The sequence below is a fragment of the Oryctolagus cuniculus genome, chromosome 17, assembly GCF_051225735.1.
Source record: "Oryctolagus cuniculus isolate XC-2025 breed Fujian yellow rabbit chromosome 17, ASM5122573v1, whole genome shotgun sequence".
In the NCBI taxonomy this organism is placed as follows: Eukaryota; Metazoa; Chordata; class Mammalia; order Lagomorpha; family Leporidae; genus Oryctolagus; species Oryctolagus cuniculus.
In genome coordinates, this window is record NC_142883.1 from 12,778,501 (window position 1) to 12,802,298 (window position 23,798).

General features: G+C 53.1%; 1 protein-coding gene across 3 annotated transcripts in view; it reads left to right on the plus strand.

Moving 5' to 3' along the window:
• Positions 1-23,798, plus strand: part of PRKCA (protein kinase C alpha) — a 429,630-nt gene that overhangs the window by 325,848 nt on the left and 79,984 nt on the right. For all 3 annotated transcript variants that reach the window (XM_051824401.3, NM_001101724.1, XM_089316626.1), the window contains 3 exon segments: positions 21,251-21,407; positions 22,331-22,465; positions 22,694-22,790. In XM_051824401.3, coding sequence (XP_051680361.1) covers positions 21,251-21,407; positions 22,331-22,465; positions 22,694-22,790 — 389 coding nt within the window.

Below are 23,798 nucleotides of genomic sequence, written 5' to 3' on the forward strand. Positions count from 1 at the left end.
CTCCAAACTATGTCTTTCCTTTGACCACCCCTCCCAAGTGTGGCACACAGAGACATGCCTGCGGGATTGCTTTCAGAAGTCAGAGGCCCTCAGCAGGTGTTTTGCTCAGCAGTCACGGCGCCAGTTAGGACACCAGCATCCTTCGCTGGAGCACCTGGTTCAACTCCTGGCCTCAGCTGTGACTCCAGCTTCCTCTAAGGCTGACACCGGGATGGCTCAAGTAGTTGGGTTCCTGCCACCCACGTGGGACACCTGCATTGTGTTCCCAGCTCCTGGCTTTAGCCCAACCTAGCCCCAGCCACTAGGGGCATTTGGGGATTGAACCAGCAGATAGGCGAGCACTGTCTCACTCTCGCTCTCTCCTTCCCCCCTCAAAACAACAGCAAACATCGAGTGGAACAGCTGAGTATTAGCCTTAACGATCTTAACCAGCTGTGAACCTCAGCTCTTTTTTTTTAACCTTCCCTTTTTTTTTAAGATTTTATTTATTTATTTGAGAGGTAGAGTTACAGACAGTGAGAGAGAGAGAGAGAGGGAGGGAGGGAGGGAGGGAGAGAGAGAGAGAGGGAGAGGTCTTCCATCCATTGGTTCTCTCCCCAGATGGCCACAATGGCCAGAGCTGCGCAAATCCGAAGCCAGGAGCTTCTTGGACTCCCACAGGGGTGCAGGGGCCCAAGGACTTGGGCCATCTTCTACTGCTTTCCCAGGCCATAGCATTGAGCTGTATTGAAAGAGGAGCAGCGGGACTAGAACCGGTGCCCATATGGGATGCCAGCGCCGCAGGCAGAGGATTAACCTACTGCGCCACAGTGCCGGCCCCAGAACCTCAGCTCTTGATCTCTCTGTTTCCCTGTCTTCATCTGCAAACTCAGATGGAGGCACTTGAACTGTGTGAACTCTGAGGCCCCCTTCAGCACGAACGGTTTGTTTCTGGGAAAGTCGTTTCCATGACAAGGGGCTCATGGGTATGCCCTTTTGGGGGAACTGACAGCAGAATTGGAGACTCCAATTCCAGACCCAACCGGGAGAGACAGGAGAAGCTTCTGGTCCAGTGATTTCCAAACACGTTCGAACAGCCGATGTCTCCCAGCAACATCTTATTTGAATGATATTTCCACTAAACAGAGTATCTTCCTCTGTGACCCACAAAGGAATCTGTGGAGCAGAATTTTGCAGGCATAAAACCAAAGTCTAGGAAATGTGGGTGCTGGGCAGGTCATTGTGGTGAGAAAGGGAACTGTCAGGAGCAGCCTGAGTGCAGGTGTTTGGCACAGTGGTTAAGACACCGCTTGGGTCACCCGCATCCCATATCTGAGTGCCTGGGTTCAAGTCCCAGCTCCGATTCTGACGCAGGCCTCCTGCTCAGGCACACCCTGGAGGGGAACAGGTGAGGGCTCAAGGAGTTGAGTCCCTGCCACCCGTGTGCAAGGCCCAGCTTGAGAGTCCAGCTCTCTGCTTCAGCCTGGCCAAGCCCTGGCTGTTGCAGGCACTTGGAGAATGAACTAGCAGATGGGAGACATCTGTCTCCCTCTGTCCCTCCTTCTCAAAAAAGGACAGAAAGAAATGATTTTGAGGTGTCTTCTGAAACTCAAGGGTGGGACCACAAGAGCAGGCAGGCACCCAGAACCCCCGGGGAAGAGATGCATTGGTTCACTGTGGGTCATGTGCCAGCTCTGGACCAATCACATGGGAGTGAGGGTGGGTGAAGTGGGGGCTGGGGCAGAGGGAGCTTCGCTAAGCCGGCAAAACAGCAGGCGAGGCGATAGGACCCCAGATGTTAGCCAGGGCCGCACAGGAAGTGGCTTTGGGTGCAGGGACTGGAGCCAGGCTCCTGCCTTCGACTTCAGTGCCCTTTCCTTCACGTTGCCCAGCCGTGAAGTTACTGAAGAGCAGGACAACGTCTGAGCCCGTGCGTATGACTCGTAGGGGGCCTGGCCTGTTCCCAGAAAAGGCAAGGACAAATGAAAAATGTCTGCTCAGTGACATTTGTCCAGCCCAGCCACCCGGAACCTTAATTGCTGCTCTCACTTAGAAGCCATGAAATGGCTCTCTGGGATCCAGTGTACGGCACTGATGTGGAAGTGGTTTGGGGATGCTGTGCCTGCGGGAAGCAGAGTGCCATGAATGCTGTCACAGTCAGAGCGCGGAACAGGTAGCGCAGAAAGGTGGAGGCCTGAGGACGGGACAAAGCCCTCCGCTGGCCCCTGCGCCTTTGCCCTTGACTGACACTCCCAGGTGGCAGCGCCATCTGCAGGCCATGCGGCTCGCTGGGCAGGCCCGCACCTGTCACACCACCCCTGCACCTTTGCTTTCTGAGGGATACCAACTGGGAGAATGAAAGAGTTGGCAACACACGAACCATGCCTCTGGGTTCTCAGCCTCTGACCCGACAAAGCCAGGCCGCCCAGCCGCCCCTCGGCGAGGTCCATCTTAGCCACGGATCATGGCTGCAAGGCCCTCCCGCGGCCGGGAACGTGCTGTCTCTGCTTGGTGTGCAAACTGTGGTTGTGATGCCCAGAGCACCAGCTCCTCCCCGCCTCCCTCCCATCCCTCCAAAGCACGAGGGTCTCAGATGCCCCCTGGAAGGCTGCCTGGGTCCAGTGGTCTTCATCGTCCCCACATAGTCCTTGACTTGCGGGTTCCACAATGCCAGCTGTACTCCTGTTTAATTCCCCTCTCGACTTGGCAGGTTTACTGATGCAGTGATTACTTCAGCACCATGGCTCATGGCCTGGGGAGAGCAATGATTCGGGGGTCACCCTCTGGATTACTTCATTGGATTTAAAGCTTTGCACCTGAAGTGACAGCTGTCAGTCATTTCTTTACAGGATCAGTCTAGTCTCCCGTTAGGTTTGATGCGTGTGGTCGCTTTGTGGTGGTCTGAGATGTTGACAGTTGTCCTGGTCAGAGCAAGATCCAAAAGTAATGAGAACATCAGGTGTTTTTTTAAATTTATTTGAGAGGTAGAGAGGGAGACAGAACTCCTATCCACTGGTTCATTACCCAAATGTCCACAATTGCCAGGACTGGGCCAGGCCAAAGCCAGGAGCCAGGAATCCAGGTCTCTCACATGGGTAGCAGGAGCCCAGGGACTTGAGCCATCATGGCTGCCTCCTAGGCTCTGCATTAGCAAGAAGCTGGAGTCAGGAGCCAGAGCTGGGCATTAAACCCAGGCAGTCTAATGTGGGATGTGGTGTCTTAACCACTAGGCTGAATGTACACTCTCAGAATTCTTCCAAAACTGTGGTTGTAACAAGAGGCTTTGCCTGTGAAAATCTCTTAGCCTGGAAGCATACATTTAATTAATGTTTATCTTGAGCTTTGTATTCTCAGCTTTAAAGATGGCAGAAGTAGAAGAGAAAGACAGGGAGGGAATCGCTTTCTTATTTTGTCTCTTTCTCCGAGGACTGGAGTGTTCCAGAGACAGGGACTGATGGTCTCTGGTCCGTCTGAACTCCGCGGGTCAGTGTGTCCCTTAGAGCATCCTTGCTGAGCCCGTTTAGGGCAACAAGGATGTCATGTATGGGAAGGCCATTGATCCTGCGGGTGGCGGGGACAGCCCTGGGCTGGGGCAGTTGACCCCTCTTCTGCAGACTGCAATGAGGGGCAGGACGTCCTTGCTGGTGGACGTACCCAGCTTACCGGGTATCGTGCTCCACACCCAGCCAGGACGTTCCTGGCCTGAGAGCCCAGCGAAGACCACTGGAAGATGGGGCTCCTGCAAGCAAGCTGGCAGGCACAGCGGGCCACCAGCCTCTCGGTCTCTGCATCTCGTCCCTTGTATGTGATAGGTCAGCTTCACCGTGCTGTATCTCTTAAGGGCCCAGCTACTTCAGGCAATGGATGGGCAGCGCCAATAAGCATTTTTGTCTTTGTATTCACTGATGTGAATGCTTATGATTTTATTAGCAACTGCCTGGGAGCCAGGCCTGACTTAATTCAATTTAATCTCCTGGGTTATTTCCATTTGACGTTGTCTATTTTAAGCAGAGATGAGGGAGGGGCCAGTGGGGCCTTCCACGCCCCCCACCCCCAGCCCAGCCCAGCCCATCCTGACATGAAGGAGGTGGCTTCATGGAGGCAAGCTGGCCGACCAGGTTCTGCTTCTCGCTGTGTTTGCCTGGTGCCTGTGAGAAACGCTCTGTGTGGGGAGGGAAAACTGGGAATACTAATTAGGCAGCCAGAAATACAAATGGAGCAATTCTCTCTGGAGCCAGGAGGGAACTGCATAATAACACCTTCCCCACACATCTCCCACTGTGTCGTTGGGACTCTTCCTCCTTGGACTGTTTGGATGGGCTGGGGTGGGGAGCTCCGGAGGCGGGATGCCAGGGCCCAGCCCCTGCCCCGTGTGGGGTGTCCTCCGAGCGAATGTTCTGTCGGAGGCTCTCAGTGAGACCAGGGACCAGAGGACTGCAGGGTCTCGTGACCTGGAGCTTTGGGCCAGCCCTGAGCCCGGGGCCACCCCATCGTTCTCTGCTCCCGGGATGCTGTGCGTTCGGCTTGGTACCACGAATGATGAAGAACGGAGAGACCCACTTCTGTGCCAGGTCTGGCGGTGGAGAGTTATAGCCCGACAGGAGTGCTGGTTCCATGAGCCCAGGGCCCTTGCAGGTCTTCTTTGCCCAAGAATCCATGAGGCAGTCCTGGTGCCCAGTACCTTGTGGGGGCTCAGGGACGGCCACTGGGTGCTGGAGGCTTTTCTGGATGATCCTGATGATCCAAGTGGCCACAGTGGTCAAGGACTTACAGACACCATGCCGCAGGTTCTACTTGGCTAACTGCAGTTCCTATCGGGTGAGACTCCTTTGTTCTATTGATGAGGAAACTGGAAGTTAAAGGCTTTCAGGGACTTGCCGTGTTACTAGGCAGAGCTGAGAACTGAGTTGAGCAGATAATGTGTATTGTGGGTCCTGGGAGTTTCCATGCAAACATGACCCAAAAGTTCCCTAAGGAGTCACCCGTGCGAGTGTAGGTTCAGCACTGTATGGTTTGGAGCTCCCTGCGGGAATGGCAAGAAGGGGTCTCCAGTGGGCCAAGCACCCTGCATGGTGCATTGAAGTCGGCTGAGTAGGGCTCCTCCACGGCCTCTGCTGCTCCCTGAGCAGGTGGCTTCTCCCACCCCAGGCTTCGCAAATCAGACTCTGAGACAGCAAGTCCGTGCCCTGAGTGAGTTCTCCAAGGTGATTCTCACATAACTGCAGCTTGGCATTTCCTGTTACAGCCTTGCAGTGGGTTAGAGGTACTTAAACACAACAGGCATCTCTGTGTTTGGGCTGATACTGGAGGGCAGTGATTAAAACTAGGACTCCCCGTCCTCAGAGCAGGATGGACACCAGCAGAGGCAGTGGCTATGAAGGGGGCGGGGGGGAGTGCTGCGAATTCTGCCTGCTCTGGCAGAGGCCCCAAGGTTCCCTCTCCTTCCCAAACCCAGGATGACCAGGCCCCTTGAGACTCATTCCAGCACAGTCCCCACTGAGCGAGACAGCAAGATGCCAGATGATTAGTTTACAGAGAGAAATAAAACTGCCCACGTGCCTGCTAACCTCATCAGTCTCTCCGTGTGTCAAGATCCAGGAAAAGGCAAATGATGTCGAACCCATTGCATTTAAAACACTGTCCTACATAGCAGAAACCCCCTTGGGTAGTGCTTTCTCTCCCTGTGGACAGTCCTCCAGGGACTCAGGGAATAGGCATCATAACAAGGCGATTAGATAAATGGTTAATTGCATTAGGCTAAGACTGAACCATTGTCCCAGGAGAGCTGCTGGGCTCCTGGGGGGGTGCTAGAAGCCATCTGAAGTCAGATGCTCAGATGCCTCTCCTTGGGCCGGCCACTCGGGCACCACGGATGCTTTCTCCCTGCTTATTTGAGTGTATTCATGTTGGACTCAAGCTGGCCTTGCAGGCCTAGGAACCCTCTGTCTGCATGAGGGGGCTTTCTGACGCTCTGCTGTGATCCAGTGTTGATGGATCCAGTAATGTGTTGATTCCCAAAAGAGTCTCGCTTTCCTCGTTTCTTAGTGCTTGAGAAAGAGGAGTCGCCTCACTGTGCCTCCCAAATATCAGCAGCCCCTTTATTTTGATGCTTTGCAGAAATGCCCTCCTTGAAGTTTGATTCTCTGACTCTCAGATAGTGCATATAAAATAAGAGTGGTAGAAGAGCACTGCTTATGTCTTAGCTTCAGACTCATGAATGTAGCCCCTTGCTCAGCCCCGCTCCAGCTCCAAGGGGTCAGTGGTTTCTCCAAAATTCTATGTACAGTAATGCGTCAGCGTCCTGGGAGAGTGACCACAGCTATCATCATCTCCAAGTATCCTGGGACTCCCCCTACAGACACACAAACATAGGAATGACAATGGGACTTCAAAACATTCATGAAAAATGGAATTAAAAGATAAGTTTATTTCGGTGTAAAAAATTCTTGAATTCCATGCTTAATAAGTATTACCAAAAAAAGCTGTGCATGAATCCTAGAACTTTTTTTTTTTTTTTTTTTTGCACCACGATGAGCTTATCTTTTAGTTCCGCCTTCCCAGGAACTGTCTGAAGTGCCCCTGTATTTCCAGGACAGAAGACCAAGTGATAGACCTTTTCCCTTTTTACCACCTGGTGTCCAGGCTAGAAATGGAGACCTTGGGTCATAGCGTGAAAATGAAAGCATAGCTTGTATTGTGAACATCAGCTGATAGGCAGCATCTGTGTGAAGCAGAAGGATCAGAGGTGTCCTTGTCTAGGTAACCCCTCACTTCCCAGGCTGGGACGTGGCTCCCTAAGGAGTGACCAGGCTGAAGACGCACTGTGCTCCTCCTCACCCATGTTTCCCCTGCTCCCACCGCCCTGCAAGTCCAACCTGGAGCATCTCAGTGTGTGGCTGAGCTGGAGGTGAGGGGTCTAGGGGGTGGACGGTCACGGGGATGGCACAGAACTGAATCGAACAGACACAGCCTTGGCCTTTGGAAGACAGGACGCAGCATTCGGAGCACACTGGGAAGCCACCCACATGAGGACAAGGTGACAGCCGTGAGAAGAGAAGGTAGACAGTGTGGGTTTAAACCAGGAGTGGCCATGAGGGAGTCAGTCTTCTTCCAGTTAACCAGGGTTTCTAGAAACAGTGGATTCTCAGAACTTCTTAGCAAATTCAGATTTCCTTGGATTTCTGGGTTGAATTAACCAGCTGATAAGTTCTTAAATACTAAGAGGAAGAAAAGAGAAAAGGACAGGGAAAGACAGAAACCTACAGTCATGACTAACAAACCATTTATGACCTTCTTGGAGAAACTTCCAACAGCCCGACGGTCCTGCACGCAGAAAGCCTCCCTGTGATGTGGCCGCACGTGGTGCATGCGGTGGTCCAGTTCTGTGCACCTGAGAGAAAGCAGGAGTCTCGCTGCCTTCCCCTCTGCCCACAGGCACAGCGCCTTTGCCAGCTGACAAGCCTAGGGCGCAGCCCTTGGCTTCAGAGCCTCCCTTCCTTAGGAGACTGACGTCCTGTGTTCTTTCATCTTTCCAAAGTGACAGGCCAGACTGTGCCTTTCAAAGGAAAAACAGAAGGGCTGGTCTTGCTGGGTTCTGCCCTGGGGTGAGGGTCAATGGACAGATGTGTAGGTGAGAACCTCAGTGTAGGAGGACTTTGTGATTGATTGCATTCCAAGCACTGTGAGTTGAATGTGTGCCTACTTGGCCCAACGAAAACAGACCAGTCACTGGACCAGGAGCCACGGACATCAGAGTGAGTGTCAGATTCGTTCCGAGGGAAGCAAACTCACCAGTTTCCAAGTCGACAGAAGACAGAGCCAAGGCGGGAAGCCAAGTACAGCATCTTTCGGAAAACACCGAGCCTGGATGTATCTTTTCTTGTTTGAGAATGAGTTGGGAAAACACGCAGAAAATGTGGCCCATTTAAAAAACATATCAAGGGATGCAAGCATTCAACACAGCAATTAAGACACCATTTGAGATGCACACATCTATATCAGAGTGCCTGGATTCAGGTCCTGGCTCCGCTTCCAATTCTAGCTTCCTGCTAATGCACACCATGGGAGGCAACACATACTGGTTCAAGTCGTTGCACCCCTGCCAACAATGTGGGAGACCTGGATTGAGTTCCCAGCTCCTGGGCATTTGGGGAGTGAACCAATGGATGGGAGCCCTCTCACCCTCCCCCCCCCCCACCCCGCCTCCAAACATACACACTTCGGAAAGATTGTGGGAAATGGAATTTAGTACATTTTTTTTTTTTTTATTCGAGAGGTAGAGTTACAGACACAGAGAGAGTGGTCTTCCATCTAGTGGTTCACTCCTCAAATGGCCACAATAGCTAGAGCTGGGCTGATCTGAAGCCAGGAGCCAGGAGCTTTCTCCAGGCTCTTGGGCCATCTTCCACTGCTTTCTCAGGCCACAGCAGAGAGCTGGACCAGAAGAGCAGCCGGGACTAGAACCGGCACCCATATGGGATGCTGGCACTGCAGGCCTGTTATGCCACAGCACTGGCCCTGGAAATGGATTTTAAAAATAAATATTTTTTTGGTGCTAAAAACATTTTGAGATCCCTGCCTGGTTTTTTCACTAACACATTTTCCAGAAACTTTCTGAAGACCCTGCATGCAGGCAGCATACAGAACAAAAGCCAGGTGGACCTGAGGCTGCTCATGTGTGCAGTGCTCAGCCTGGGGAGGGGAGGAGGCCTTGCCCCTGGACTGTTCACGCGGGCTCAGACCTGCCTCTCTGCACAGGCTTTCCTGGGAAAGCTACGTAAAGACAAGCTAAGAGGACTGCAGGATGAAGTGAATTGAAGAGTTTAGGTGTGGGAAGTCCTGTGGGTAGTAAACAAGGACAAGCAGTGAGCCCTGCAGTGTGCTGGGAACTGTAGATCCCATGGAAAGGGAAACAGGAGAGACCCTGAACCCCATAACATTGGCATCACAAACATGGAGAAGGGAACTCAAGTTTGGAGGCAGAGGACCCAGCCCATGTCAGTTTCCATGTGGGCCCATCCCCTCTGAGTCCACGGCTTCATCCGACCACAAATCCAAAGTACTGGAGAAGGGACGTCGGGTCTGCAGTGAACATCCAGGCTTTTCTCCTCGCCAGACACTGTAGTGAAACAACTGTTCGCAGGGCATTTACATGTAACGATGTGTTTAAGCAATCTAGAGGTGATTTCCAGCGCATGAGAGGATCGCACGGGTTATATGCAAATTCTGCACTTGGGCGTCCACAAGGGGCCTTGGAACCAATCCCCTCGTGCAATACAGAGAGATGTCCACGCTGGAGAAATGACCACGCTGGAGAGATGACCACACTGGAGAGATGACCACACTGGAGAGACAACCACACTGGAGAGATGTCCACGCTGGAGAGATCACACCAGAGAGATGACCACACTGGAGAGATGACCACACTGGAGAGATGACCACGCTGGAGAGACGACCACACTGGAGAGATCACACTGGAGAGATGACCACGCTGGAGAGATCACACTGGAGAGATGACCACACTGCAGGGAAGGCTCAGAAGACACTATGTCCTTCTTCCCTTTGATAATCAGAGAAATGTCAGATTAAAAAAATGCTTTAGCATGAATATTAAGATGGTCAGAATTAAGCAACAATTATAGTTTCGAACTTTCTGGGAAAGATAAATGCAAGCGAAACACCGTGCATCGCAGGAGCCTGACAGCAAAGCAAGAGGAGGTAGAAGGGCAACAGCCGGTGTAAAGCCACACGCGCAGAAGCAGACTTTCGGCGAGGAGGTGTAAGCGTCCCCTGCAGTCGGGCTGTCTGGCCTTTCCCTCGGGCTGAGTTACCTGAAATGGAATTGCCCGTGCCCCTGTGCACCTGCCGGATGAGGCTGCCCGGGACTCGCACTGCTGTGTTTTAAAGCATCGTGGTGATCTAGAGCAATCAAAGAGTAGGCTCATTGCGAGAATTCACAGAAAGTTGCATGAATAAAGCAGATGGCCCTGAAAACAGAGCCTAAGACAATCCCACGGCAGCCCCCTGAACCAACGGATGAGGCACGGCTCCTTCCACAGATGTGGTGGGGAGAGCTGTCCAAACGCTGAAAGAAAGCAATGAGCACTTGCCTCACAGTGTACACGAAAATAAATTTCAAATGGATTTGAAAGTTAAATACAAAACAGAAACAAAATAATGAAAGAAAACATACGGGAATATTTAGCTCAGCCCAGAAAGGGCAAGGGCCGTCTGCGGCCTTAAAGAAATGGAAGGAAACGGGCGACAGCTTCGGCTGCTTCAGAAGTCGCGCGTCTGTGTTTCGGGGAGCTTGGCCGCGAGATCTAAACACCGTCTGTGGCAAACTGGACCAAGGGCTGTTCCCGCTCCCATGCGGACAACTCGTCGACCCACTCAGAACGTTCTTTACCTCCCCGTAGGAAACCAGAACAAGGAGTAAAGCCAAGGAGAAGCAGCACCAAGGGCCAAGTAGCCACACGGGGAGAAAGTAGACGAGGGAGCCGGAAAGAAAGTGATTCTTTGCCTCGCTCGCCACTCCCCCGGTAGGACTTCAGTACAGCTTTGGGGGGTCTTTGGCCATGAGTGTCAAGAGTCTTGAATAATTGTGTTCCCTTTAATCTACTCAAAGAACGTTTCCCAAGAAAAATATCTGGACCTTAGGTGAACTTTTACACCTGAAGACGATCCCTTGCGATATTGTTTACAAAGGAGCCCATGCGCCCGGAGACCTGGTTTAGTGGATTGTGATGGATCCATGAAATAGGATGTGGACATCAAAAACATCCTATTTTTAAAAAGATTTTATTTATTTATACAACAGCAGGGGCTGGGCCAGGACAAAGCCAAGAGCCAGGAGCTTCTTCTGGGTCTCCCACATAGGTGCAGGGGCCCAAGCACTTGGGCTGTCTGCTGCTGCTTCCCTAGGCACGTTAGCAGGAAGCTGGATCAGAAGTGGAGCACCAGGAGCTCGAACTGACGCCCATATGGAATGCTGGTGCTACAGGCGGTGGCTTAAGCCACTATGCCACGATACTTTTTGAAAGTGTATACTTTCGGCCAGCACCACGGCTCAGTAGGCTAATCCTCCACCTTGCAGCGCCAGCAAACCGGGTTCTAGTCTCGGTTGGGGCGCCGGATTCTGTCCCAGTTGCCCCTCGTCCAGGGGCAACTCCTCTGCTGTGGCCAGGGAGTGCAGTGGAGGATGGCCCAAGTGCTTGGGTCCTGCACCCCATGGGAGACCAGGAGAAGTACCTGGCTCCTGGCTTCGGATCAGCACTGTGTGCCGGCCGCAGTGCGCTGGCTGTGGCGGCCATTGGAGGATGAACCAACAGCAAAGGAAGACCTTTCTCTCTGTCTCTCTCTCTCACTGTCTACTCTGCCTGTCAAAAAAATAAATAAATAAAAATAAGAAAGTGTATACTTTCCTATGTTATAAAGACAAGATCTGAAACTGTATTCATAGTACATCTGATATGAATCCTATAAAAATATTTCAGTGTAGACAGAAAATGTAGGACAAAGGCAGTGACACTAAATATACCGACTTCAAACATTGTTCTCTCATAGTGGAAGCATAGGCTATTTTAATGTTCTTTAAAGTTTCATATTTAAAATTCATATTTTTTTAAATTTAAATTTTGCATTTAGAATTTTGTACAAGGAGTGTATCATTACTCCTAGAAGCAAAAAGTAAGTAAGTAAGGTGGCTAACTTCCTATGTTATTTATACAGAAGCATTTCAGTCTTATGACCTGGGAAACACTGTTTCTCTCACAGTCAGACCCCTTTCCTGGGAGGAACACTGGGCGTGTGGAGCCTTGATGGAAGGCGCGATTGTCCACTCGTTGGGGTCACTTTTGAGGAACTGAGTCCTTGCCCTTCTCACGCCTTACTCCTGTAGATCTGTCCCATGAGCTGGCGCCTGGGAGCTGCCCACCGTGTCTTCTAGGGTGGGGCTTTAGAAAGTTGGTGGAAAATGAGTTTCAAAGAAAAGTTTATTTGGGTGCGAAGCATTTTGGAATCCTCGCGTGGTTTTTTCATCGTTTTCCTTTCCTTGAACCTCTTGAAGACCTCTGCTGTGCAGGGATGTGAACGCTGTCTCCCGGGATTTACATTTTTGAGAACTATCTCCCTTCAGCCCACCTCACAGCGCCCGAAGGACCTGTCGGGGTTTTTCCTTGTCCTACGCTGCCTCCTAATGGACACTTTATGCGCTGCAGCCAGATGACCAGGTGTTGCCAAGCTGTTCTCTCCGCCTTAGCTTCGGTCAGTGGGCAGAAGGAAGCCATTGAGCACTCACGGGTTCACCTTACTGTGGGGAGGAGGGAGGATGCCCGGGGAGCCTGTGGTGCACCCCTGTCCCACGTCACTATCAGTGTGCAGAGATGGAAGTCCTGAGAGCTGGGCTGGCAGGAAACTAGAATGTTGGAGAAGATGGGTCTTGTGCAGAGGGGAGAGCTGGTAGCACTGAGACCGGGGAGGGCGGCCTGCTGGGTGTGCCCAGGCCTGGGCTCATCAACCCGGAAGCTCAGGGCAAGAGCAGCAGACAGTTCCTGAATGAATAATGGAGGTGCAGGGGTTCACGATAATTAGTAGCAAAGAGACTGGCCTCCCCGGTGTGGCGTGGGTCTGTGAGATAAGTACTCCATGTGATGATGGGGTTGGATGTCAAACCTCCTTAACCAGCCAATCAGAACGGATGCCAGCTCCTCAGTGGTCCCACCACTTGCTCCATAAAGGTGGGCCAGCGTGTGTAACACCCCTGAGGTTTAGTAGAGGTGTTAACGCACAGGACACACAGATTGTTGGCCCGTTTTCCACAGCGGGAGCCCCAAGAGTAATGTAATGAAATGCCACTCGGCTACGATTGAAAATCTGCCTCTCGGTTTAGTTTGCTGGTGGAAGGAGGAAGCAGTTCTTTGGTTGCTTTTGCTTCTGGCCAGGTGATTCTGCTCAATCCGTGCGCTGGCCGGATTGGTCCACGGGACGCCACCCTCATCAGTCTTACCTTGCCCATCAGCTTTTGGTTGCTAACTGCCTGAGAAGTCAGTTGCCTCCTTGGGCAGACACAGTCTGACCGCTCGTGGGAGCCCACGAGCGGAGACCTGTGCTTACGCTGATCAAGCCCAGTGCCCCACTGTGGAGCAGCCCCCTCACTCACACCTCCCTGCCTGCCGAGCCCAGGCCCCAGAGAGGTCTCGCTCCCCCTTGCCAGGTCTCCTCCCAGCTCTCGGGCTGTTATAAAAAGACCCCATGCACTGTGGGCCTTGTGAGCAGCCCTCGGGGGGCTGCAGCCCAAGACCAGCGCACCTGCAGATGCCGAGTTGTGAGACACCGTCTCCCTGTGTCCTCAGGTGGCAGAAGGGACAAACAAGCTTCCTGGGGCCTCTTTTATGAGGGCACTGACCCCGTTCCTGAGTGTCTGTCCTCCGGCCATGAACACCTTCCAGGGACCCCACCTCTTAATGCCGTCATCTTGGGATTTCAGCATGGGATTGGGATGGGGAGGACACATTCAGAACTCAGCACTCACCTCCTCCCATCCCCAGGCAAAGTGTGAACCGACCTCAAGTAGGGCGGCTCCTTCGGCTGTGAATGTGTGGACGGCGGAAGGAAGAGCCTTCCGTCCTTAGAGACCCTGGCTCTGTGGTGTCCCGCAGAGGTCCTCGGTCCAGCGCTCACAGACGCATCGGAGGGCTTCATGCCTTAATGAAGATGAAGAACGTCCAGCCAGAGGGTTTCAGGATGTCCCTGTGCAGCGTGGGAGCCTCAGCTCGCTGTGCCCTTGCCTGTGCCAGCTGGAGCCTTCCTGGCCCTTCCTCCGTGTGACCCTGGCTGCTTCTGGTCCCTTCCCAGGGTCCTGTGCCACCTTGCTTACTGCCACCTGTAACGTGGACCCTGCCTGCACGATGTAAGAGGGCCCTAGACCCAGAAGCTCTGCCACTCAGCGTCACTGGGAAGGGCATTCAGCCAGCCCCCTCCTGGGAGCAGTCTGTCACTGCACCAGGACACCAAGCCACGTCAGCTGAGGAATCCTGGCTCCCGGCCCCCCACGCAGAACGGCCTTGTGGCAGCGTGAGGAGTTGGCAGCCTCTCACGCACACTTTCTCCCTGGCATTAGCAACTGGAGAGGCCTCACCAAGGAAGCACAAACAAGCCACAAGCACTGTGTGTTCTCAGGACAGAGTGCGCCAGAGAGAGGAAACCGGGGGCCTCGCCTTGTGACTGAGCCACCACGTTGTCGTGAGTGGCGGAGCGAGAGTTTGTCCCTTTTGCTTTCTGATTTGGCCACTGGCCCCTTGAGACACCACTGTGAGCAGAGCAGGCCCTCAGCACCGCGGACACCCAGCCCAGGTGACCAGAAGCAGGGGGCCTCACCCCTGCCCAGCTGCCATCCAGCAGGGCAGTGTTTTGGCCTCCCAGTGCTACTGGGTGCACCTGCCTTTAAAACCCTTACTTCTGGGGTAGCTAAACCTTCATTAAAGAATGGCCCCGTTGATGCCTTATCATGCTCAGTGTTTGCACTTGGTCTCTGGGTGGAGCTCAGGTGTGGGACAGGCTGTGGTCATAGCCAGATCAGGTTCGTGGAGGGGTGGAGACTTGCACCCAAAGAAGCAAGGGCAAGCACAGGGCAAGGATGCCAGCTCGAAGATTCTGCGGGTCACCAGGTGACGACAAAGGACACCCTGTCTCCCAGCCCCAACCCAGGATCCCTCTGAGGGCAAGGTCAGAGTTCAGGAAGACAGGAGAGTTCTCTTCTGTGTGCATCTCTCCCCGGGACAGTTCATGGTGGTATTGGGGTGGAGGTTGTTCTGTGCTAGGGATCATCTGTCCTGGCCCATAGGGTTCTATTTGCGTAAAGTTTTCTTGGTATGCCTGCTCATTTACTTGCATACTCTGTGTAGCTGCTTTTGCTGTACAATGGCCAGCTTGATTAGCTGTGCTGCAGAGACTTGCATGGCCAGCCAGACCTAAATCACTGACAATCTGCTGCCCCCTGTTCTGCATTGGTGGGTGATCTGGAATGCAGAGGCCACCCCAAGAAGACGGAGTTCAGGTTAATGCTCCAGCCCCAAGCTCACTCCTGACACTGCCCTCACCAGTGCCCCAAGTCACTTAACTTCTCTGTGACTCGGTTGTCTTATCCAGAAGACAGACACCGAGCCATCCTCATGGTGGGGGTTGTGACGATCAAGCTGGTGGCGTGAGGCACGTGACACTGTCAGTAATGCATCTGTTCTCTTTGTTTTGAGACAGAACTCACACACCGTAACATTCACCTTTTAAAATTTTATAGCAGATGTGATTTAAAAAAAAAAGTTTCATGTATTTGAGGAACAGAGCTACCACCCACTGGTTCACTCCCCCAGATGTCTGAGAGTAGGCCAGGTAGAAACCAGGAGCCAGGAACTCAGTCCAGATTCCCCACAGGAGTGGCAGGGACTGGGCACCTAAGCCATCACCTGCTGCCTTCCAGGGTGTGTGCCAGCAGGTGGCTGGAACCAGGAGCAGAGTAGGAATTCGACCCAGGAGCTCCAGGATGGGGTCCAGGCGTCCCAGCCAGCATCCCACCTGCTGGACCAAACGCCTGTCCCCACCTTTTAAAAACTGTACAGTTCAGTGGCTTTAAGCATAAGAAGACTTCAAAAAGTTCCTGGAAAGTGGATTCAAACGATGTTTATTTTGGTGCCAAAACATTTTGAAATCTGTGTGTTATTTTTTTCATAATAACCACTTTCCATGAACTTTATGAAGACCCTGCGTGTAGTCACAAGACTGCGCAACCATCTCCAACATCTAATCCCAGGAAGAAATTCCCTAATGGTACCTGTAATAGGCCAGACAATGACCATACAAAGGTAGCAGACCCCAACCCCTGGAATCTGTCAGTGTGACCTTCACTTGGGAAAAAGGTCTTGGCAGATGCAATGAAAGCCCTCAAGCCAGGAGCGAGCGTACCTCGCGTTATCTGGGGGTGGCCCCATGCAGTCCTCTGTGTGCTTACAAGAAACAGGCAGAGCGACTTTAACGTGCCAGGGGAGAAGGGGACACGGGGATGGAGCAGAGAGTGGCGGGATGTGGACACAGCTTCCACAGGCTGCAGGAGGCGAGGAGCCCTTCCTGGAGGCTGCAGTCAGGCCCAGCCCCCTGACCATGCTGGTTTGGGCCTGCAGTGCTGACGTTGGACTGTGGAGAACAAAGTCAGCTGTTGTGAGCCATGGCGTGCGCGGTCATTTGTGTCCGTAGCCACAGAACACCACCCCAGCCCCCATTCTCCCGATGACCATCTGTGGTCCCTCGCCTGCAGAAGATGGGCCAGAGTTGGAGGTGTGTTCTGCCGCAACCAGAGGCAGGATGTTCTCCTGTGCACACTCCTCCCTCGGCAAACAGACGTGAATTTGGCCAGGGCCAGACCCTTAATTTACCCAAGCCCTTCCCCCACACCATGCCTTGTGCTGCCCCCGCACAGGGCTAGAGGATGCTTACTGACTGAACAAAATGCAGCCCCACCCAGCCAGTGGGCCTCCCGAGGTCTACACGAGGTGGATATTTTGACCGTTGCCCTGGGGGAAATGAACACCGTTTTGGATGCGTCCGGGTTGTTTCATGGAGTATCGTTTTCCCTGAGTTCAGAACTGCTGTGTGGTCTCCGGAATCTCTCCCCTGGTGCCGAGGGGTCCAGCTCACGTGCACGCCTGCTGCAGTCGTCCTTCCCTCTCCGTGGCTCCGCTGTGCTGTTTGCCCGAGAACTGACACCTGCAGCAGAGGGAGGTGGAGGGGGAACCCCCGCTCCCCGCCTGAGCATGAGCCCCTGGCAGCAATGGGCAGCGCCTTCCCTGCAGCCTCCGTGGTATCCTGCCCTCTGGTGCTCTTGCCCTGTACTGCAGTGGCCCCATGGTCATCACTGGCCTGTTAGTCCTCTCTCTCTCTTCTTTTTTTATAAAGAAAAAAAAGCGAAAGCCGGGTTTTATGCATCCCAGGTTCCCCTAGGCTTAGCCACTCATTGTCTTCGTGTTGTGAGCAGGTTATTTCTCCTCCCTCTGCCTAAGGCCCCCATCTGCCAGCGGCTGGATAGCAACATTCGTCTTGCTGTGCCTGCCATGTAGTTCTCTCTCCAGAGATGCTGTTACTGTCGTCACCATCGCCATCAGGTTCCAATCTTCCTCGCTGCTAGAGGGCCGGGGCTCTGGCTACAACCTCAGGCCACTTGGTCCAAATGACTCTTACCTGGCAGGGAAGCCAAGGCTCACACACAGGTGCCGTCTCTGCCTCATCTCTGAAGGCAGACTTCTTAGAAATAAAGCACTCCGTCAAGTTCCTCTGGCGCTAAATTTACATTCAGATGTGATCATCTCTGTAAGAAATCAGAAATCAACTCATGGATCAGAAGTTCTTTGAAAGAACACCATGGATGTCCAGCAGTTAACAGAACCATGGATGTTCTAGCTTTTTTTTTCACTTCTTGCTGCTTGAACACGAGCCCCATGGGTCCAGGAAGCCCTGGTCCATCTGTTGCCCGAGGCTGAGTGACGCTAGGCCCTGTGACAGACACCAGACCCCTCTTGTCCTCTGCCCCTTGTCTGCCTACACCTCCCCCTGACATTGTAGGGTCCTCATTTCCTTGCTGTTAGGATCCACAAACAAAAGAGAAGGGTTGCTGTTTTTCTGTCGTGTCAGGGGACTTGGATTTTGCTTAGGCATGGTATGGAGTGGGACCACAGAATTTCGTGTCTGCTTTTGCTCCACGCCGGGTGGAGGCGGAGGGCATCGCTGGGTCAGCACTCACGGAACAATCTCGGCTTTTGCACCGAGTCCCTGTTTTGAGTCTTTGTTCTCGTCCTTGGCTTCTAGGCAGGAACTTTAAACAACGCTGCTCTTAGAGGGAGAGAAGAGGCAGCCAGGGCTGATTTTTTGAAGCCAAACAGAGCATGTGAAGGACCATGTTGTCCTTGAACGTGGAGGCCCTTGGCCTTCGTGCAGCCCCAGGCCACATCCCTGTGTGGGTGGGGCAGCTGTGTCCTCCACAGCGTGCCCTGTTTGTGTACCTTCACTGTGACCTGAACCCAGCCAGAGGGCCCCACAGCAACCTCAGAGGGAGCTCAGAGAGGAGACCCGGAAGGGGGAAGCTAGGGCCGCTCTGATTGCACTGAACGTTGTTGTTTTTTAATCCGAAACCACTTTGGAACAGCTCGGGGCTGACTGTTTAACTCTAGCCTAACCCTAGAAATTCTAGAACCGAGAGCCACCTACTGAAGATGACTGGTAGTAACCGTAGCCATACCCATGTTACACTGCCTCTGTCCCAGTGCTTGGTAGACAGTAACTCACCCACTGTTCCCGGTGACCCTGAGGGATGGGCACTCCCGTTGGCCCTGTCCTGCAGATGTATGGACTGACAGCTGGGGTGACTTCTCCCTGGCCTCACAGCTCCACTGAGTGTAGAGCAGGGGGTTGACCCCAGCCACCCACACTCTGAGCCCCTCGGGCAGTGAGTGCACACTGGTCACCCACCTGACTGCAGGTTTTGGGGTCTAACTCGCTCCTCCAAGGAAAACATGATGGCCACTCCTGCCTGCCTGTCTGCCCGAGTCCACAGCCTCACTTGTCCCCATCAGGCAGGCCCTTGGCTAAGTCCCCATCTTGTTGCTACATCTGCGCTGTGCCACCCACCCTGGGGCACCATGGCTCAGAGTCCCCAGCCCGGCTGAGGCTGCCCGAGCCTCTGAGCTGATGAGACGGCACCTGTGCCTATAGATCCATCTTATAGACACTGATTCGAGCCGCACGTGTCCTGGGTTCACCCAGCCACCTGCCTGTGTCGGTGTCTCTGGGTGGCTGTGTCTCCAGCTTCATAATTTTACTTGAATGGGTTTTATGCAGAAATAACACCTTACGTTAGCAGGAAAGTATATAACCCTCTAACCTGGGCTGGTTTTCCTTAGTGCTAGGCCTAGCAGCTGAGAAATTGCAGAGTACCCATCTCAAGCCAAGCGATGGGCGTATAATTAGTATTCTGTGTTTCTATATTAAAATCCTGGCATCACAAAATAGACCTTCCACCCCGAAGTGGCCGGTTTCACGGCACAGATGCGTTGCTGCAGCAGCCATCGTTTCACATCCAGATGCATAACTGCTGACGAGATGCGAAGGGACCTCACTGTCACTGTGTCCCGAGGTCGGCGCCACTGTGACTGAGCCCGCAAGGCAAATGTCTTGTTTCTCTTTGGCGAGGTTTAGACTGTCCACCTCTGGGACCCTCAGTGGGCCTGTTAGATCTTTTTATTAAAAGTCTCATTTGCAATAGTTGGTCAAAGTAGCATGATTTTTTCCCCCATCCTAATTCAGTCTACAATCTGGTTCTTGTAGAAAGTGAGAGACAAGAAATGAGCTGCGGGCCGGCGCCGTGGCTCAATAGGCTAATCCTCCACCTTGCGGCGCCGGCACACCGGGTTCTAGTCCCGGTTGGGGCGCCGGATTCTGTCCCGGTTGCCCCTCTTCCAGGCCAGCTCTCTGCTGTGGCCAGGGAGTGCAGTGGAGGATGGCCCAGGTGCTTGGGCCCTGCACCCCATGGGAGACCAGGAAAAGCACCTGGATCCTGGCTCCTGCCATCGGATCAGCGCGGTGCGCCGGCTGCAGCGGCGGCCATTGGAGGGTGAACCAGCGGCAAAAGGAGGACCTTTCTCTCTCTCTCTCTCTCACTGTCGACTCTGCCTGTCAAAAAAAAAAAAAAAAAAAAAAAAAAAAAAGAAATGAGCTGCAGGGTCTGTGCCCCGGTGATGCCTGGGCCTACGGTGCTCCTGGGCTCTGGGGTTTTCCACATCTGTCTCAGCTCCAGAACTGGTCCTCGCTCCAGTGGTGTGTCCCACACGTACGACAGGGCCGCTGGGGGATGTGAGTTTTGGTCTCACTTGGCAGTGGTCTCTGAACCCACTGTTCTGATATTTTTTTAAGATGTTTGAATTTGAGAGGTAGAGTCACAGAGAGAGAGAGAGGGTGAGACAGAAAAGTCTCCCATCTGCTGGTTCATTCCTCAAATGGCCACAATGGCTGGAGCTGAGCCAATCCGAAGCCAGGAGCCAGGAGCTTCTTCTGGGTCTCCCACACAGGCAGGGGGGCCCAAGAACTTGGACCATTTTCCATTGCTTTCCCAAACCATTAGCAGAGAACTGGATTGGAAGAGGAGCAGACAGGACACAAACTGGCGCCCACATGGGATGCTGGCACCACAGGCAGAGGCTTAGCCTACTAAGCCACAGCATTGGCCCCATGAACTGATATGAAAAAGCATTAATTTACATGGTGAGAAAGCTCTCCCCTTTTCTATTTTCTCTCAATCTTGGTTGTGACACCGAGAAAGATTCTGTCTGGGGCTAGCATCTCCTTAGCCCTGGGCTCAGGTAGATATGCATCAGCGTACCCGTCACACTGATGTACCCTGGCTTCCGACCGCCACGCCCACAGTCATCAGCCCCTGCCAGCCCCTCTCTGTGCCTTCTCTCTGGGCCATGAAATGGCCTTCTTGTTTCCCATGTTAGTGCTTCTCAGGCTAAAACGTGCATTGGAGTTGTCTGGGCATCTTGTTAAGAATGAGAACTCTGAGTTAGGTTGTACCTTTGAGGTGGGGCCAAGGTTCTGCGTGTCTACCAGGCTGCCAGGTGGTGGCCAGACCATGGGCCTACCTACCCACTGTGAATCTCAGCTGCCTATGCCAGTGGTTGCTGCCCACTGCTGCACAGCAGAATCACCCGGGGAACTTTCAAAACCCAGTACTTGGGTCACTTCCCTCAAACACTCTGATTTAATTCTGATCACTGGAGCATCTCACACCCTCTACCCCAAGTGATTCCAGTGTACAGCTGGGGATGGAAACCACCAGCCTTTACAAAGAGCACTTTCTAGAAGTTCCAGTGTGGGTGCAGCTCCGTGGCCCAGGTCGGACGGGGGGAGGGTAGCGTTGCTCCCAGAGAGCCGCAGAGTCACCTGGGACCCCTGTGAAATGCGAGTTCTACTTCAGCAGGTTTGGGAGGTGCCTGAGTGTCAGGCGGAGCCGGGTGCCCAGGCTGGAGCACCAGGACCCACACGGTGCCCGGTGACTGCCAGTGATGGTGACAGGCAGCTCCTCTCGCGCTGAGTCAGACCTTTTGAGTCTCACCTCCTCTTCCCTTCAAACGTGACGTGGTCGCTTTTGTCCAGCGTGGGATCCATGGCAGGACACAGGTCCACGTGGGGCGCTTCTCGGGTGGGTGACGTCGTCTTCCCTCTCTCTTCACAGTACGAGATGCAAAAAACCTGATCCCCATGGATCCCAACGGGCTTTCAGATCCCTACGTGAAGCTGAAACTCATTCCTGATCCCAAGAATGAAAGCAAACAAAAAACCAAAACCATCCGCTCCACGCTGAACCCGCAGTGGAACGAATCCTTTACCTTGTAAGTGGTCTCTCCTCTTGATTGAGTTTCGTTGCCGCCCACCGAGCAGCTGCCCACCCCGTGGCCAGAGGTAGCGAGGCACGTTCCCCATGAAGGCCGTAACGCTGCCTTCCTTCCTGGCGCTGTCTCAGGCTGCCACCGGCAGACGGCTGCCATCACCCCTGTGAACAGACAGTGCCTTCCTCTGCCGGGAGCTGTGTTCTACAGGCCCCACGTGATGATCGTTGCCTGTTCTGTACCCAGAAATATTCTATGTGAGCTGTTACACTTGATGTAAAAGTGCGCAACGTGCATCTTATCTCCTGATGAACTTCGGTTCCTTAGGGGAGGGCATGAGGCACAAGCTTAAATAAGGTAGAAAGCAAAGTAAGTCAACACAGAGGCTGTCGATGGCATTGAAGTGAGCATCCTCGCCTTCGATCGGGGAGGACTTCCCGGAGGCAGCAGTGTTTAAAGTGGGTCTTGAGGGATTTGCCAGGACTTCAGAGGTAGAGATGGAAGAGGGGGCAGGAGGGCTGAAGGAGTCGGGTGGGACGGCACAGGTGTAGACTGGCCCATGGGAAGCAGGTCTCTGTACGGGATGGGCTTTGTGAGCCATCCAGGCTCCATTGCACACCCACAGTGAGGTCCCCATGTCAGAGCAATGGTAGCCAATACGTAAACACAAGGCCATGGCTGCATTCTAATAAAGTTGATAAAAACAGGCAGTGGGCCAGATTTGGGCCATGGGTCATGGTTTGCAAAGGCCTGGTCTAGAGCTTTGCTTGCCATTGTAAGGGGTTGGTTTTTTGTTGGCACAGGAAGAGAATAGAATACACTGGCTGTCTATCTCAGGCTTAGATCACGGCCATGTCATAGAAATACTGATCAAGATATGCCAATGTGTGTGTGCGTGCGTGTGTGTGTGTGTATGTGTTTTGCAGCAAATTAAAACCCTCCGACAAAGACCGACGACTGTCTGTAGAAATCTGGGACTGGGACCGAACAACAAGGAATGACTTCATGGGGTCGCTCTCCTTTGGCGTCTCGGAGCTCATGAAGATGCCAGCCAGTGGATGGTGAGGAAGCCCCTGAGGCTGAGGGTGTCCCGCACGGTAGCCATCTGGAGACTTGGACCAAGCCGTGCAGGTCCTTTGCACTGCCTGATGAGTGTCCAGATGCCAGCTGTGGACTCTCCCCGGGATGCCTGCCACGAGGCAGCTCCACTGGGGTTGAGGGAGGCTTGGGAGCCCGCAGTGGTGTGGTCACAGCACCCCTAACTGCCTTCTCCCCTGTGTCTTTGAAAGGTACAAGTTGCTGAACCAAGAAGAAGGTGAATACTACAATGTGCCCATTCCGGAAGGGGACGAAGATGGGAACGTGGAGCTCAGGCAGAAATTCGAGGTGAGGCCACCCACAAAGAGGCCGCGGCACCTTCCCTTGCCTTTATGAAGCAGAGCTTCTGCAGGGGCCAAGTTGCCGTGGGTACACTGTGGAAAGGCAAAAAGTAATTTAAATGTTAATTTTGTTCTTTATTTAAAAACACAGACGTTGCCTGTAATCACTTCCCTGTGCAAGCCGTCGACACTCTGTGTCGATTATCACTTAGAGAATGGGGATTGGAAATGAGGTGATTGACTTCTGCATGAGAAATCAGCACCGGGGTGTCCTCAGCGCAGAAGTGCCAGTGGGGAGACGAGCAGGGATCCCTACCAAGAAGGCTCGTGCTCCTCCAAAGAGGAGCCGCTGTTCCGCCTGTCCTGGGAGACTGTGTGTGTGTCGTTCTGAAATCTTGCCTGTATCACACATTTTTTTCTTGCAGAAAGCAAAATGTTCTGGGTTTTGTTCCAAGAAGCCAGCTCAAATGGCTCTGCCTTTGTGTCTGGGACTCCTTTTTATTTTTGCTCCAGATCTTTGGGACGGACCAGCCTCCTTCCCCTCTTCCTGTTTGGTGTCTGGGTTTGCCTTCTGCCTGGCTGCTTGTCTCGCTTCTCCCTCCCCTCCTCCTCGCTCCTCTCTTTTCTTCTCCCTGCTCTTCCTTCTTTTCTTTCCAGACATCTCAGCTTGCAGTGAGCCCCCTCTTCTGGAAGCACCGGCCTTCGGTTCCAAGTCACAACTTCTGATTTTTTTCCCTTCCTCTAATCACCCTGCGTTTGGGCTTATTGAGAGATTCATTCTGTGTGACAGGCGCATGCCTTCTTGAATTCTTTCCCTCTGCAGAATAACCAAGGTTTCCTGAAATTTCTATACCCTAAAGAAACACGCACACACATGTGCACACACACACAAACACACATACACACATGTCCCAACACACAAGTGTCATTGAAATGTTGACACCATTGGGAGGCTGGTGGTCTTGTCTTCCTTATTGTATTGTTCCCAAAGTGACATGCAGAGGTCGCATGCAGA